Below are 18808 nucleotides of genomic sequence, written 5' to 3'. Positions count from 1 at the left end.
AAAGTTTCCACCTTCTGTTGATCCTCTTTTATCACTAATTGAATTTGTTCCGTCACCTTATTCTCGATGATCGGAGCAACTGCTTCTCCTACACTTTTCTCGATTCTGCTAATTTCGGAATTAAATTTATGCTCGCAATTTCCGCCTGAACGCTTACCATTTCCTGTTTAAGATTACCGATTTCGATATTAATTACAACAATATCTTCTTTCATTTTATCAACTTTTGTGTTAACAACTCCAACATTGTTGTTAACAACATTAATAGCTTTGTTCTGATTGTCTAGCTTCCGTTCAATTTTTTCAGCCTGAGCTTCTTGCTTGGCAGCCTGAGCTTTAATTTCTGCCGATTGACTCTTGATTTAATTAATCAAAACATTCAATAAATCAGTTAAATTCCCGGAAACTACCGGTTTTACTTCCGTAGCGGCTTCCTCTTTAATTGTCCCCCCGTATTCGTCATCAAGGTGTTCAGATTTGATTTTCACTTCCGATTCCGAAACATTTTCTAAAGTTAGGAATTCCATTTCTGCTCTTTGTTGCGTTTCGGCGGTCGCGTCTTTCATGCTAGTCGCCTGCCCCTGAACAATGGGTACCGCGGTGCGCGTTTCCCAATGTTCGACCGATTGTTCCGTATCCAAGTCCACCAAATTTTGGTAATTGTTGCCTTCACTCAATTTAATAATTTTCAACATAAATAACAAATCTCAAATCTAATTAGGATTCCTCCCACTACTTAATCTCGCTGACGTAACTACCTGTTCGTAACCAATACTTTGTTACGACATTTGCACCATACAAAAGTGTCCAGAACAACCTCAAATCTGAAGATTGTCCTGTCACCAGGTCGCCACGTGTAACCTCCCCCCCCCTCACTTATCGACCTTAATGACAGTGAAAAATTAAACCGCGTGTACCTAATGGAAATTTGGGAAAAGCAATCGTCACCGAAGTTAATCTGTCGGTAAAGAGGGAGGTAAGGGTTACATCTAAATGAAAGGAAAAATGCAAATGAAACTGGTGGAAATTAATTTTGGAAAGGGGTAAAGTTAATAAAGAAAGTAAATGTGCGGCCGTTACGTCAACAATTAACTAGCGGTAATTAGATATTTGAGATTTGGGGGAAGTCACGGTCGCCAGTCCTAAGGACAATTATTATAGTAACTGAAAAAGAAAGGTTATTACATATATAATTAGCACTAGAAGCGTGGCAACTGAAGGTTGACACGTGTAGTGTGAAAACTGAAAGTTTGTCAGAAGTAATAAATTTCACTACACTCTGACTTAATTTAGCAAAAGAATTAATAAAACCGGAAAATTGAAAGTTAGTTTAGTGACTGAAATTAATAGTGAGCTTTGTTTCTGAAGCATATCGAAATTCAGTAAAATACGGCTAGTCTTGGGCTACCTCAACAATCATTTCAAAAGCTACTTGAATCTACGCAATTTAGAAATACGAGATTTAACTTTGAACTTGAATTAAATGATTCAGAACAATTAACAATAGTAAAATTTAGTACGTATCAAGCTGAGCTGCAGTCACAGGTAAGCTAAAATACGGTAACAAAACTCGCACTCTTAATTTGTGCTTGTGTAATCTAAATATTGTAGCCAGCTATGAATACCTTAACTGAACTTTGAAATTAAAGCAGTGAAATCGAATGATGCTGGCGTTTGAATTTCAAAAATGGTTCAAATGGCTCTGAGCACTATGGGACTCAACATCTTAGGTCATAAGTCCCCTAGAACTTAGAACTACTTAAACCTAACTAACCTAAGGACATCACACACACCCATGCCGAGGCAGGATTCGAACCTGCGACCGTAGCAGTCCCGCTGTTCCGGTTTGAATTTCAACGGCACTCGGGTTCATTTCGGAAAAGGAAGGGACCCTGCTTGGCAATGCAATTGGGACAATGAGCAACAAAGATGCATGGTAAGTTGCTGTAATTTTATGATTCAACAATTTTAAAAGTTTGAAAAGCTGAGGTCTGCCATACAGTTCTAAAACTTTACGTGCTTCCAGTCTTCCTTGTTGGCTGATTGAAGGTTTGAAGCCGTCGATCGAGGACGTGGCGACTTTGAAATTGTCGGCCATCGCTGTTGCAGAAGCTGGATGTTGGCGCGCCTTCTTCTCGACACGGTCACCAGACGAAACGGGCTCTTGATGTACGCCAGCTAATGCTTCCCGTCCGCGACGCCATGTCAGAAACTATCATCGCAAGTCGAGCGCAATTACATGCTGCCAAACCCCGAAAGCGCGGCAATTCGCGGGAGCTTCACACAACACACCTGCTCCACTGCACTACTCCAGCCAGACTCCTTCTGCTCAGCCCGCGCTCCACGCGGCAGAGTTAACACTACCAAAGATCCTAAACACTTTCGTTCTCCACACGACCTATCGATGTATTCGTTCGATAGCATAGTTTTCCCTAGGCAAGACCCAATGTATAAATACAAATAATATTCACAAAACAAACCAATTATACATCGAAATAAATGCATATATATACAAATAGTAAAACAATTACAATATACAAAGACACAGAAATGTTATATCTTCAGGTAAAAAAATAAGGAAAAAAATTTGCAGTGCAATAGATGGAAATAGGAGGATATGCATTTCCGGCGTTACAGTACCACGCTCCGGTTTAGCAATTTAGTAATGCAGATGACACCTACATCGTGCTTTGCAGTACGAAATGATGCAGACCTTAACTTACGGTAAAATTTAATAAGGGATCGATGCATCATCATTTCAGTAAATCGTCTGAGTGATGGTGATGGTGGTATAATGAATGAAGTATGTCGATGTTTCCAATATATTTGATTTTTCGATGTATTCCAAAGAGGGTTCGTCATCTCAAAATAGTGTTAGATTTTGAAGAAGTAACTATCACCATTTTAAGTTGTTATGCAAGTGGTATCTAATTTTTAATTTACACACACGTTATGTCCCTAAATTTGAGTAATTTGCTTTTAATTAAAAGAAAATTGGTTTTGGTAGATAATTACACTAAATGTATATTCACAATTTTATACTTCATGTGATGAGGTATGGGTAATTAACGGGATTCGATATATTTCCTAAAATACATCTCATACATTCTAGTAAAAAAATGAAAGCAGAAAAACTCGTGGTTAGCTATATCTTCAACGGCTGGCTTAGTTTAGCAAAACGTTGTATCACAATACTGTATTACATACCTATAAATCTGATCAGTCACATGTGCCGAAGTATTATTTCACATTTCGTTAACATCCTTGCGTATGATCCAGTGCAATGGCGACGCTGTGAAATGCAGGCCCTGAAATACTTCTATGGCAAAAAGTATCCAATTTCTTAGTGGCGTTTGCAGTTCTATTCATAATTCCGTAATGCACGGTTTATGTATTGGACATGAATTCTGAGACACTGCATATCTTGCGGATATGCCTGCGATTTTTTTAAAAGGAAGTAACAACAGACTAATTGTTACCAAAAGTAAAAACGAGGAAGAGGAGACGAGGAAAAAGATGGTGGGATGAGCTGTAGTGTTGGACTATCATGGCAACTAGAAATGGCGCGGAATTCAGAGCAACGTAAGAATGCATGACAATACTCATACCCTACATTCAACTGGAACCGTTGACCTCCTATTAACTGTAATGAGCTATTCGTGTTGATCGTAGCTGGATGACTATTAGTGAGGTGTTGTCAAAAGGGATTATGTTTTATATCAGACATAACATATTGATCTTATGTCGATTTATCTCTTTTGTTCCCCTTCTCCTTTATATATTTAGGGGCTGTCAGTCTGTTGTTAATTTGTTTATTAATAATCGCAGGCTCATCCAAACGATATACAGTGACCCACAATTAGAATCCAGGACATGAACTGTGTGTGACGAAAATCTGAATAATTTTGGAAACGCCAACAACAAATTGGAGATCTTTTGCCACAGAAGGATTTATGGCACTGCATTTTGCAGCGTGGCCATTGCATTGGATAGTACGCAAACGTTTTAGTCATGGTAACGGAAAATGAAATAGTAATTCGACACATATGACGGATGAGATTTGTAGGTATAAAATACAGCACTCTCATACAACATTTTGTTTAAATAGGCCAGCGGCTGTAATATAAAGCGAATTACTAGTTCTGCTGGTTTTCATTCTTTTACCATGATGTTATCTTTGTAACTAAAGAACTATGCCCAACAAAAAGCCATTAATTGCGATTACCTAGCTAGTCGAGATACTAACGTCTGAGTTCCAACTCCTCTGCAATTCTTTGCACTGTGGGGCTAATTTATTTCTAGGAATCTGTAACAGACTTCATACATTACCGTTAAGACTTTCTAAAAGATACGTAATCCAATGTAATCATTACTTCAAAAATTTATGTATAATAACTATTCCGTGTAGCTGTACAAATTTATGACATTTCCGTCGCTGAACTGGTTTCGTTTTCCGTTCTGTCTATTAAGAATAACTTTCCACAAAATGATATTGTGTTTGGATATTTTCTGCAAGGTTATCATTTCAAGTTGCAAAAGACGAATATGAGAGGTTTTCGAGGATAAAAATACCGTTGTTAACATTCGACTTCGACTCTTAATTAGCGTTAATGGTAGATAGTGCACCATTAAGAGCACATTCTTAAAAGTTTTATAGCCTCTGTGCTGGATATTTGTTGGCACCTAGGTGCTGTTTCTGCAATTGGAACATAAAGTAAGCAATCCTCACAATATGGGTCGCAGGTGAACACAGAGCGAGCGTCGGACGTCTCACATTTCCTTGAATCAATGACACGCCTCCTCTGTATAACGTCACACCCTGGCCCAGTTTCTGTGCGGATGTTGCCAAATAGTCCGATTTTTCTGCCGCTTTGACTACAGCGGCGTTTCTTCTGTTGAGTAATTGTAAGTATCCAGACACACCTATCTGATGTGGAATTGACCATTAGATGTCATACAAGGTAGATTTGCATTTATGAAAGAAGTTGGAGAGAGTACAGTTTTCAGTTGAGAAGCAATAACAGCAGAAAAGGTCAGTCAGGAGAGCTTAGAGACTTACTTGTGCAGTCCATCTAGCGCTGTGAGTACGTGTAGGGAGGTGAAATGAATGGGGTACAATGGTCGGTAAACTCCTCATCAGCTAAGCTTTTCTGTAGTCTATGTTAAGCGAGACATGAGGAGGTGTGGTGAAAAGAGCGACAGTGGGTGACTCGAAACGAGTTATTTGGAATGATGAATAGCCATATACGCTCTAGCAATGGAAGGGTTTGGGTATGAGGAATGCCTGGAGACCGTTACCTGCCATCATGTGTAGGGCCAACAGTGAAGTACAGAGGGGTGGTGTTACAGAATGGCGGTGTTTTGCGTGGGTATCATCCCCTTATAGCGCTTAAGGTAAGTCTAAATGCGAAAAGATATTAAAACATGTTACAACATTGAGCAGTGAGCACAGTAGAACAACCATTCAACAATGCAGTAGTTTATGGATAGTAATATTCCTCAATTTTACTGGCCTGTCTAGAACCCAGACCTGAACACAGTGGAATACCTTCGGCATAAGTTAGATCGTCGACACTATCCCGACCCCAGTGTCCAACATCACTACCTTCTCTGCTGTCGGGTCTTGAGGAAGAATGGTATGCCATTCGAACACAAAATTCAGGCCCCCTCATTGAAAGTATCCCCAGAAGAGCTAAAACCACAATGATGGCGAAGGATGGACACACTCCATACAGATTTCTACTTTATACTTATGATCACGTAAATATTATCGACACGAACACAGTGTACTCAAAAAAGAAAAAATAGTGCATTGACGCACTTCATGGTAAGCTGTCACTTCAGAATGGTGTAATACGCTGATTCAAATGGCTCTGAGCACTATGGGACTTAACATCTGTGGTCATCAGTCCCCTAGAACTTAGAACTACTTAAACCTAACTAACCTAAGGACATCACAGACATCCTTGCCCGAGGCAGGATTCGAACCTGCGACCGTAGCGGTCACGCGGTTCCAGACTGTAGCGCATAGAACCGCACGGCCACACCGGCCGGCTGTAATATGCTGAAGTAGCGATGACGTACACATACATTTAATAAGACCGATGAAAGAAAAATTGTCATTTGTGAAGTAGCCAACATTTTAACTGTCACCGCACGAAAATAAGATTTTCTAACTTATTTTTTGTGATAAAATTTTACAAATGTATCTAATTACAGCAAATTTAAAAACCGGGCATACCATGGAAATACATGAATATTGTCTACATATCGACAGTATTACATATTATGTCTACAAAACATCCATTTCAAGTTACAAAAGACGAATATGAGAGGTTATCGAAAGTAAAAATATCATTGTTAACATTCGTATTAATTACCGTTAATGGTAGATAGTGGGTCATTAAGAGCACGTTCTTAAAAGTTTTATAGCCTCTGTGCCGCATATTTGGTGGCATCTAGGTGCTGTTGCTGCGATTCGAACATAAAGTAAGGAATTCTCACAGCCGGCCACGGTAGCCGAGCGGTTCTAGGCGCTTCAGTCAAGAACCTCGCGACTGCTACGGTTGCAGGTTCGAATCCTGCCTCGGGCATGGATGTGTGTGATGTCCTTAGGTTAGTTAGGTTTAAGTAGTTCTAAGTCCTAGGGGACTGATGGCCTAAGATGTTAAGTCCCATAGTTCTCAGAGCCATTTGAACCAATCCTCACAACATGGTTCGCAGGTGAACACAGGGCGAGTTTATTTATGTCTCTAAGCACCTGTGAACCCTGACGATGGAGTTTTACCACTGCGTTCAACAGAAAACAAAAACCGAAACTGTTGAAGGACTTTCACAAGTAAAACACTGCGTATGAATAGTGCTGGTGGGGCACGTGTTTCGGCACGTCATTGTCCTACTTTGGTCGTCATTTTCACTGCAGTCGGCCGTTGTTCGAGAGCGCCGCGGCAGCGAAGAGGCAGGCGGGGGCCGGTGGGCCGCCGGCGCCGTCGCCGTCGGTGCGGCGGTGGCGGCGGCGGCGTCTGCAGCGCCGCGCGGGCGCGCCGCGGCGGCCGCCGGAACTGCGGGCCGCCAGTTGCGGCGAGAGCGGCGAGGCGGCACGAGCGGCGGTCTGCACGCGCAGCGACGTCATCGTCGTCGGCCATGTTGGCGCGCAGCCCGGCAGTGCGAGCGCGTCGCCGCTGAGCAGTGCGCGTGGCGCGTGGCGCGGCGTGTTGTTGTCGTCGTCGGTGTGATGGCGAGCGGCCGACGAGGGGCCCGGCGCCGCGAGCTCGCCGTTCCAGCTGCCGCTGCTGCGTCCGCTGCTGCTGCTGCGTCCGCTCACTCGTGCTGCGCCTCACCTGCTGAGCCCTCGGCGACTGGCGGCCCTCGGGGCGTCGAGTAGCCGCCCACAGGCGATCGGCGCGCATTCATGGGACTGGCCGAAGGTAGGCACCACGCCGGCCGCCGGACCCCTGCCCGTGCCATGGCGGCTGCCCGCGCAACAGCCGCCGCCCTGCCTGCCACCCACCTCTGCGGGATCCACCTCACGCGCCGCCGCTGTCAAGGCACGCGCACACCCACTGCCTTGTCGGACGGCGCTTTCTACCATTCCAGCGAAATTTATCCCTAAACTGGTGGCACGCTTTTGCTCTTCAGGCGGTTCCATTTTTGTGCGCAATATCTCAACGACTGTCAAAACAGCTCACGGAGATAGACGAAGACGACTAGGTCAGTCGCCGTGATCTTGTATGATGAATGGATTCAGCAGCAGAAACTAGACCGGCATCGTTTGATCACATCGACGAAACCCCAGAAATCACAGTCTTCAAAACTACCTATAAACGGCATATAGACTGGATCGACAATCTATAAACTGTCGTTTTCTCTACTTCCGTCACTTTTATTTTTCAATATTTCTTGGCACAAGGCGTTTGGGCAGCACGCAGCTATCGTGGACAGTCTAATTCTTGCAAATATTTTTGCTGGATGTGCTAGTATGCACTTGTGCATCCAACACAAATATTTTCATACTTTACATTAATCTGGAATTAATAATTCGTATATCAGTAGGCACGTGGCGATGTCAGCATGCTGCCGAAATGCTTCTCCCCGGTTTTGCAAAAATAAGCTTGACTGAAGCTAAGAAACTGTTGTTTTGTAAATTTCGTCGTACAGTCACCGACCTCAGCGAACTCCATACATCAGGTACATTTTTTTTTTTTTGTTTACCGACGATGTCGTTACTCCAATACAAGCAGTCCTCGCCAACATATTACCCTTTGTAAATATCGTCTTTGGGTTCAGTTGTACAAGTTTTGCATTCGATTGTTGCTGATTGTTTTTTTTCGAAGGTTACGAGTCTTTTAGCACAGGTATAGGTTGGAGACTATTTACAATGTTAGATTAAAGAAACATACAAAACGTATTCGGGCGGTACCTCTGTGTAGGTACCGTGAAAGCTTCATAAAAATACTCAGCAAAAGCCAATGTGGACTCTGCAGCAAAGTCAATACGCATGATGGAAAGGCTTGCTCCTAAAGTTCCAAACTGAGCTTAGGCACATCTTCCTGGATCCCACATACATCTCGTGTAATCATCACGACGGCAAAACTAGAGAGGCGGAAGCATAGTTACGGTCATTACTTTTTACACGCCATTGAGAGAACGGATTAGAGGGAGGGGGTGGGGTGATACGGCTGCAATATGAATCTCGACACCATACATCGCGTAGCTGCTCGCGGGAAGCTGATGTAACTATAGGGTGAGCCCAGCCTCCAGAGGGCCTGAATAAATGAACGAAGAAACGGGCGAGGTCAAATATACCCAACATGCCGATCTAGTGACCAACCGAAAGAGGTGTATTTTGTGCTATGGCGTTTTCTTTGTCAGGACGTCATAAGAATGCCATACAGTCTTTTACAATCATTCGTTCAGTTTACGACCTGCTGCCGGCTACTGTACTAATGGGTTTCAATAATAACAGTGCGTCCCATTAGATGTTGTCGTTATATTCCGATAAAAAACTAGCATTAACACCTTATCAATTAACTGTCGATATCACGTCTTTGATGAAAAATCACCTGACATTACTGGAAAGGCTACTATCAATGACGTGTAACGGAGCCATTTTATGAGCCATACACTCTGCAACATGCCGTCCAGAGAAAGAACTCTGCTTCTAAGCGAAAACTAGATCGATCTACACTATTTTATTACACCTGTTGCTAGTAACGTATGTACGAAACTTGAATCCGTTCCAATCAGTACTTTTATCAGTTCACTTAGAAAATTTGTCAGAAATAATAATTTATTTCTTTTACGTATTTCGTTCTTCTGGACACAGAGAAAGAATGCCAAAGCACTTCATACTTGGAATAATAGGAAATGGAATTTATTAGCACACCGTAGACTATTCGAGACAGGCTCCATTGGCACATTAACGAAGAACTTAAAGCCTTTTACTGTAGAAAAAGTGAGCAAAATTAAAATCGTTCAAGAAATATAAAATGCAGAATGCGAAATTATTTATTTTCTGTTTAGCTACGTGTATCTAGATTTTTACGTCATGCTGTAATGACCATAGTGTTGTCATTAAGTACACTGATTTGATATATAAATCATACTTGAAGAAAGAGACCCAGTTATGGTCCTGCATTCTTCACGCTAACATGTGAATCTCAAGCAGTGTACTCGTATTGATCTCATTCGCCTTCCACCTTTGATATCTTGTCAGGTCTCAAGTATAAACAAGCAGAAGAAAAGTTATTTGTTTCGAATGAATGGAAACACTCATGTTGTTGTGTTCCAAGCCCAAAGAGAAAATGTTTCTATGTAATTCATTATGAGCGTAGAGCTTCCAAATAGTTTCTACATTGAACTGTTGACTGAACAACAACAACCAGTTCCATTGCTTTCGAAGTAATATTTGATTAAATCACACGTGGTTCCATGCTTTGGGTCAAACTCTGATCATCACATATTACATTTATGAGCGAATTATTCCACTAAAATTTCCGTTGTTAATAACTATTTTGCCAGTTTCCCATTATTTTCAAAATGTATGTAAGTTGATGGAAGTGTTTCACAAGTAACTGACGCAGTACCTCCACAACATGAGGAAAACTAATACTAAGTAAAGTAAGGCTCGCAGAAGAAAGACAATCAAAGATTGGAAAAATAGGTTGACTTGTTACGTAGACGCCGAAAAAATATCCTATAGCGCTTTAAAATTGTCTCCGGATGTCCGTAAATGTAAGAACACAGGTGCAAATATTCGACTTTGATTTAATGTGTGTCATCTCTTGACGATGAGCTGAAGTCGCAAATTATTTACTGTGAAATAAATATTTACGATGGGAAACAGCACTTTCGTAAAATTGTTTTGGTAACTTTGCCTTTGTTTTCACAGTGTATCGTCTGCGAACGCCACAGACAAGGGGAATTAGTGGACCTCCAGGATAGAGTCGAAGCCAAGCATTGTGGGGAGAACTGAAAGTGGACCAAAATAACTGGCGCCAACTGCGCTACTTAGTAGTCACATCTAGTCCTTTACAAAAACGCTTATATACGATAGCGATGTTGAAAGTTATAACATAAAAAATAAATTAAAACAACTATCTGCATCAGACAATTTTATTTTCCCCAACGGCCCGTTTGGGTGATTTACACTTTCATCTTCAGGTGGACCAGTGGGCTAGACTACATTTTTGTTTGGTGGATGTAGTCAGCTGTGTGCTTTGAACATCATTTAGCTTATGTTCCAGCAGAAACAACCCATTGGTTCGTTATAAATATAAATTTTCAGCTTTAGACAGCACACGCGTGAAACAACAACAAATGGTTCAAATGGCTCTGAGCACTATGGGACTTAACTTATGAGCTCATCAGTCACCTAGAACTTAGAACTACTTAAACCTAACTAACCTAAGGACATCAAACACATCCATGCCCGAGGCAGGATTCGAACCTGCGAACAACAACAACACAAACAGTCCACGTCTTCAGTGAGTCAAACAATACAGGAACTGGGCATCAGCTGATTGGAAGCACTGAGTGTGACCCGAAGAGCCACTGTCTTAGCTCGTTTTCAAATGGTGGAAGGCATCGAATGCTACGACGGCTCAGTGTGGCGGTTAATGCGCAGGGTGTGAACGGTGCGGTGAAGGCTGGAGGTGATTCTGTGGTATTTTATTGGTGACTTTCTTTACCTGATTTTGACCCTCTCATTCAAGTATATGAATGATGAGGGTTGTTTCAATATTCTCAGTGGACTAGTGTTTTCCTTTCTTCTACATCTCCATGATAAGAATACTGTGGACGTCCCTGTCTTCCAAGAGGTACAAACTCTTGACTGTTTGTGTTGTTTTTTCTTGCATGTGTGCCATCTAATGATGAAAATGTATCTTTAGAACGAACCATAGTGTTCTTCCTGCTCAAAAATGTTCAAAATGAATTTGAAAAAAAAAAAAAAAAGACAACTGGCTGCAACGTTGCGAGGTGCCGGGGCTAGTAGTGTATTTATCACTAAATTCTACTAGAATCCACATGTGTAAATCATGCTCTAAGCCCCCCCTATTCTAACTCCGACTTTTGCTGTTGCACAAGGATAAAACAAATACGCGAACTGACTCTAATCAACCCTGCTAGTGGAGTAGAAGAGAGTTTGGCACCTGCAATAATTTAATTTGATAAATAAGTTAAATAAACAAAGGTTTCATTAGCATAGTGAGGAATGATAGGGTTGCTCTATTGATTAACAGAAAGAAAGTTCTGTCCAAAATAACAATATGATTTATTAAGATTAAACGCAGAATAGTAAAAGAGACACAGGAAATATAAAACATCAAATCGGCTAAAATTGGAGATTCATACAAACACAGTAAAGGTGAAGTTGTCCCTAACTTAGATCGTGAGGTTTAAGACGAAGTGGTATGTGGAGCCAATTCCTTTCCACTCAAATCTCAAGAGAGACACACAGCTAACCCAATAGTAATTGCTGCTACTCGAAACTGAACAAAGTTAGAAAAGGATGAACAGGCGCGCTCTGCTGAGCTCTGATTATCACCTAGGAAAATCCCTATCTGCCGGTGCTGCGGACGTACATTACCAACAGTCTTCTTATCTCCCAGAACACGATCTGGCGTACCGCAGGCGAGGGCTGGTTGCTCAGACGTCCTCGACCGAAAGGCGACTGCCGACTACCCAGAGCACCCGTACAGGCCGAACACCGAACATTCCCGCCCCCACGACAGTGGCCGTGGTTACGTTCCAATCAGCAACTCGAAAACCGGCGGAAATTCCACTCCATTGCCGGAGCACTACCATTCCACCAATGGAGATTCTTGGCGCCAATTTCTGTGCTGATTTTGCCGAAAGTTCGGGAATTTTCCCGCCACAACTGCGTGGGTACACAAGTCATTCCCACGCCTCGCTGGTAGCCCGCCAGAAAGTGTTTTCGCAAAGTTTCTCTGAAGTAACGGAACCTCTAGCCCAGCCGCTACTTCACACCCCAGCGGGCGTGTCTCTTGACAATGTCGGCGTCTGAAAAGCATTCACTCGACTGCCTCACACACGTCGGCTTAACTCTCTCCAGTTCCACAGAGCCCGCCTGTCACCGGCCCACCCGGGTGACGAGAGACGCTGCGTGGGAAGTACGCGTGTTAAGGAAAAGCAACCCTCCACCGCATGCAACTAGAGAGGAGAATCGTAAGATAGAAATATGAGAGGGGGCTCATGCCACCTCTCATTGCCCCTACGCCATTTTAGATTGTAATTGGTGAGCGGTTGGCTCACTTAGGAGCAAGGTAGTGAGTCAATCGCCCAAGAACAATCTTACAAAGTGACTCCACATACCGCACTCTATAAAAAAGATCATTGCAACTGAAAAATGCAACTCATAGAGGGAGGATTATTTATGATGTAGCCAACTTCACCTTCTTAATATGGAACACTAACACTCACATCACACATCCATACCCAGGGAGCCCCTTCCAAACACCGATTCACGCAGACATTCACGCTCTAAACATGGCCCGGGCATCTGAGCCAAATATGGAGCAGTTTATTCTTTACAATCAGAGTTGGAGTGCTCCGCAATTAAATGCCCAAGATGTTACAACAATTTTAATCATTAAACTAACCTGACCTCACTCACACATGATAATATTTAAGTTAACAATCTCTTTGTGAGTTTTCAGAATCTAGTTACAACCTCCGATTCATCCTGTCTCCCTGCAGCAAGAATAACCTTTACAAAATGTTCCCTGAACTGATGGTCCATTCACAATGACAGTGGTGGTATCTGCTTCAGTTTATGGGGACTTCAGGCACACTGTTAGCATACACACAACAATAAACACAAAATACAAAAAAAACATGATGTGGAGAACAATACAGTAATCTGTAATAAGAACTACAGTGTAAAACACAAACGCATACAAGGTATAACATACATTACAGAAACAACATAAGAGAAAGAAATTTAAGAAAAACAAAAAAAACAAGGTTCATGGGGCATCAAATTGTGCGTGCACATTGCACAAAGTTCACGACTGTGCTGAGAATGAGGCACTAAATCACATTGTTAGAAATATCCGTGGCACTTCACTGATTCCACTGTACTGACATCACATAAGGCTAAACGTCGGTTGTAGTTGCTACGTTGTGGCAACAGCAATAGGGAGTTCTGGAGTGTCTGCAGTACGCTGTTGAGATTGTAGTCAGACCCACGCATATGATCACGGCCGTATGGTAGGAAGACACAGTGATAGGCTCTCCTCACGTCGATTAATTGTCTCTGAGGTCTACTCGTTGGGATACATCACTAGTCTAGGTCTCTTCTCTCGCTGGACAGAACTTTATGTTTCCCAATATTGCAGTTCGACGAGGGATGATGGCACGTGGAGTGACTCCACAAGTGTGTGAGGTCATCCATACAGGATCGAACTAGGAGCGACTATTGTTAAAAACTGCTCTCTAATAGAGAGGAGAAGTAAGACATGAGACCATACATTTGTTAGTGTGGCACGATACTGCTTTGTGTATGCAGATCGGCCAATGCTAGTGAGTTGTAAAAACCCAAACAGGTGAGTATAGAGCGTCCCTTTCTGTCCTGAGGCACATGAGGCGCAGGTTCTGACACGATATGTGATCTTCTTCGTGTACTCACGACAACGTGGTCTGCCGCAGGGAATCCCTCCAAGCGGCTGCCGCGTCCGGAGAGCTAGCAGGCTGTCGCGTGTCAGGGTCAACGGCCAGCCCCACTTTCGCTTGTGGCGGGGCAAGGGTCCCGTGTAATCCCTCAGGTAGGCAGCCGGGTGACTGTCAGCGTGTAGGACGGGACGCTCGCCCTCTAGCAGGTAGCCGAAGACCTCTTGTTTTTGCGCTGGCTGGCCTCTGCATTGCCACGTTCCTCGTCATCTGTACAATTCTTACAAAAATCTTATGCCTAACTTTTTCCCATGACCTTCTATGTTATAATAAATTTACATAATGAAACATTGATGGTCTGTCATTTCAGACACTCTTATTTTACTTTTATAGTTATTAATCTATGGCAATCATTATAACATCTAATCTAGACATGGAAATAATTTATTTTGATATACGTGTAGAGACCGATCTCAGTAAGTACATGGTGTGTGATAACTGATGCTTTGTAATGGATGAACAACTAAATGTGCGGGCCCGCACTAATATTACTATTAATTATATAGATCGACAGTAGACATGCTTCAAGAATTAACTACCATATCCCAACGATCTACATTCTACGTCTTTTAATTAAATTATGTTGTTATGCAGGTCTAAGTTTTACTGTGCTATAAAGAACATGCAACTACGCTACTTTCGCTCGCCCGTCGTCCCTCCATCTCGGGTCTGTGGTTTGGTGACCTGAAAAATAGCAACTCAACAGGCGCGCGCCACACTTGTGGTAGAAAACCCCACAATATTAATCTAGTTATTGTTAAATCCTACAGTTTAACTTATCCTAGTATCGTACTTTCCCTTTTATTTATTTATTTATTTATTTATTTATTTATTTTATTTATTTATTTATTTATTTATTTATTTATTTATTTATTTTTTTATTTACCTTATACAATACCCTTACATAGTTCCTGTTACGCTGAGATGTCTTGCTGCTCGCCGCTATTGACGACAGTGATGTGCGCGCCGTACGACATGACCTCCGAGTTTTCATTACGCCTCACTGAAACTCCAGAGACTGGGTTAGCCATGGCTATACACGACAATAAATTTATAGTTGCAACTTCCTTCTCTATATGAAGCGGTTTTCGCGATCGAAGTACACCTTTCCAGAAGCAATGTAATATGACCAAGCCAGGACTGGTTCCTGTTGAGGATTCAGACACCCAACACACGCCAGCTACACAGTATGTCACGAATATCCAAGTACAATTCCTTGGTGATTCATCTGTGACAAAAACGAGCAGCACGCCAAATCCCCAACCAGCACATTAGCATGGTAGGCTTTTATGCCCTCATTTCTCTCGTCTAGGGCACCATTAGAGTCAAATGCTCACAGGTTCACCCCGACTTGCAAGACAACGATACCGGCGCAGCTCTGCAAAAACTATACTGCCCATCTTCACCCTCGAAATCGCGCAATATACCACGATCGTGCAGTGCACTGACGCGTGCCTGCAAGCATTGGTATGAACGTCTCACGAACTGGTTGTGGCCGCTATGGAGCGTATCACGACCTCTCAGAACGCTTCTAAGAGCACGTTCTTGTATGCGCCCGTTTGTGCGACGTCTCGTCACTCATCCTTATCCCTTAACATGGACACCAGATAGGAAAGGACAAAAACATTGCTCATGAAAAGGTAGTGTCTCCTACTCCATCGACATTGGAGATCGCAAACATAAACAAAAAGAGGATAGCAGCAGTAAATTCTTATGCAAGACAACGCAACGTGTTAATACTTTAGCAATCTTAATCTATTAATGTAACGATTATTGTTCCCCGAACAAAGGTTCATATATTTGCCTATTCTACTATGTACATTTCTTACACTACTACTATTCTACGAACTCCTTTATGTGAGATATGTGGTGGAGTCCTATGGACTTCTTTCCTTTCAGCGTCTCCAATTCATAAGCATTGTGGTGAGCTGCTCTCCTTATACTGTACGGGCCGTTGTAAACAGAATAGAATTTTTGGCATTTCATTTTTTGTTTGTTCGAAAGTCGGAAAGACTTAACGAGCACCTTTTGTCCAATTTGGAAGTGTCGTAGACGAGCTCCCCTGTCGGCACGTCTCTTCCTGACCTCTGCTGCAGCCCGTATCCTCTTGAGAGCCAAATCCACTATGGCTTGGTGCTGCGTTCGCGCCCTTGGTGGGAAGTTTACGACCTTGGTTATCAAGTCCTTAGGAATCCGGTTTTTCAGTACTGTAATGGGTGCCAATTTTGTTATCCCATGGGGTGCCTCATTGATCACCTCCTGGAAGTCTTTAAGGAAAACGTCCCATGTCGTGTGCTGTTTGTTACAGTACAACCGGCACAAGTTTCCGAGTTCTTTAATAACCCGTTCTGCAGCATTCGAGCTCGGATGGTGTGAAGATATAAAAATGGGATCAATTTTACATCGACGCAACGTCTCCTTCCATGTTTTTGACTTAAACTGTGGCCCGTTATCAGAAATGATTCTACTCACATGACCAACCTGTGGTAGGAAATCCCGGATTAGGGCTCGTGATACAGTTCGTCCTGTTGCCCTCTTCAGTGGCGTAAAGGTAACGTATTTGGACGTTAGCTCAACAAACACTAATACGTAAGTATATCCTCTTCTTGTTCTTGGCAAAGGTCCCATCAAATCTGTTGCTGCTAATTGTCTTAATTTGGTCGGTACGATTGGGTATAATGGTGCCTGCATGCTCACAGTGGTGTGCTTAGCCTTTTGGCAGTCTTTACACACCGACAGTACCCTCCGAATTCGACGCTCCATGTTTCGAAAGTAACACATGGTCCTTAGCTTGAGATTGCACTTGCGTGGTCCGAAGTGTCCATAGCTGAGGTGAGTATGCCATATAACCTTGTTTATTAGGTGTTCAGGGATGCATACCCCCCATTCAGTGTCATTGGCATAATTTCGGTGGAAAATTATGCCTTTCCGCAAGAGATAGAACTGCCTGATGGTGGCGTGTCTTCTGTCTATCCATTTCTGTTTCAATAACACTAGGGCAGGGTCCTTGTCTTGCTCCTTCTTGATGTCCTGCATACTACAGGTAATAAAATTTTCAAAGGCTACTTTCTGCATATAGAAAAGGCAGTAGTGATTTTCCTCCAGATCTTCTTCCATGTTGTGCTCAAATCCGATCGGTGACCGTGATAAGGCGTCTGCAATAATGTTCTGACTGCCGGGGATATATTCTATCGAAAAGTTGTACTGCTGCAGATATGATGCCCACCTAATGAGCCGCCTGTGATTAAGCTTTGCAGTCATCAAGAACTCGAGTGCCTTGTGGTCTGTGTAGACCCTCGTCTTGCGACCAAACAGAAGGTATCTGAATTTTTTAAACGCCCATACAATAGCCAGCGCCTCTAACTCGGTTACTGAGTAATTCCTCTCACTCTTGGCTAGTACTCTGCTAGCAAACGCAATTGTCTTCCACACCCTGTTTCCGTCATGTACATAGTCTTGGAACACCATGACACCCAGACCGGAGTATGAACTGTCCGTTACTATGCAAAGCTCTTCTGCTAAATTAGGGTGTGATAGGATGGGTGCTTGTAATAATGCGAATTTTAATGCTTTCCATTCGGATTCGGCTGCCTCATCCCATTCCCAAGGAATCTTCTTTCCTGTAAGTTGATGCAACCGAGGACTGCTCTGAGTTTTGACATGTATAAAGCGGTTGTAAAAATTTATGATCCCCAAGAACCCCCTTAACTGCTTCTTTGTCGTAGGAATGGGAAACTTTTCAATCGCTTCGATCTTTTCGGGATTTGGCGCAATGCCCTCACCCGTGATGATATGGCCTAGAAATTTCACAGAGGACGTCCCAAAATTCGATTTTTCGATATTGATAGTCACACCGTATTCCTTGAATGTCGCTAGGAGTTCACCGAGGACCGCATTGTGCTCTCCCCAAGATTTCTCCGCGATCAGCAAATCGTCCACATAGCTGGTGACATGACGTTTCAAATTATCGCTTAGTATGCCGTCCAGCCCCCGAATGAATGCGGCAGATGAAACGTTCAAACCAAATGGTAGACGACGAAACCGGTAACATCTTCCAAATGCTAAAAAGGCTGTGTACTGTCTGCAATTTGGATGGAGCTCGATCTGCCAGAAACTCGATTTTAGATCAACTGATGAGAAGATTGATATTCCATGGAAGTTTTGTAAGAGTTCCTCTAATCGTTCCGGTCTGTCTGTTTCGGGTTCTATTATGGTATTAATTTGTCGCGAGTCCAAGACTAAACGAATACTACCATCTGCCTTCTCGACTACTCTTAACGGGTTATTATAGGCTGAAGCCGTAGGTTCTATTATTCCTTCACTCAGCATTCGCGTAATTTCAGCTGCTACTTTCTGTCGATATGCCAAGGGGATTGGATAGGGTGGCACACGAAACTGGTTGTGCGGACGTACACGAAATTCATATTGGAAGTTCTTTATTGATCCTGTCTTGGGAAGGAAGACCTCCGCATGTTCTACTAGTAATTTATGAAGTTCTTTGCGGTGTTCGCCCCTTATAGTCTTTATTGCTTCCACTTTTTCTCCTATTTTCTCCTTTATTTCTCCCATTATTCCGACTTCATTCTCATCCGTGTCCTCTCCCCTATCCGCAACGTCGT

The 18808-nt window shown here is 42.8% G+C and overlaps 1 protein-coding gene across 1 annotated transcript in view; it reads right to left on the bottom strand.

Moving 5' to 3' along the window:
- Positions 1 to 18808, bottom strand: part of LOC126263340 (uncharacterized) — a 150285-nt gene that overhangs the window by 28082 nt on the left and 103395 nt on the right. Inside the window, exons 2-3 of the mRNA XM_049960429.1 lie at positions 7324 to 7538; positions 7108 to 7282 (exon numbers count right to left, since the gene is read on the bottom strand). Of these exons, the coding sequence (XP_049816386.1) occupies positions 7108 to 7282; positions 7324 to 7538 (390 nt within the window). The remainder of the gene's footprint in view (positions 1 to 7107; positions 7283 to 7323; positions 7539 to 18808) is intronic.

Source organism: Schistocerca nitens, chromosome 6, assembly GCF_023898315.1.
Source record: "Schistocerca nitens isolate TAMUIC-IGC-003100 chromosome 6, iqSchNite1.1, whole genome shotgun sequence".
Taxonomy (NCBI): Eukaryota; Metazoa; Arthropoda; class Insecta; order Orthoptera; family Acrididae; genus Schistocerca; species Schistocerca nitens.
Note: the sequence above shows the minus strand (reverse complement) of the source record. Positions and strands in the feature narration are given on the sequence as shown.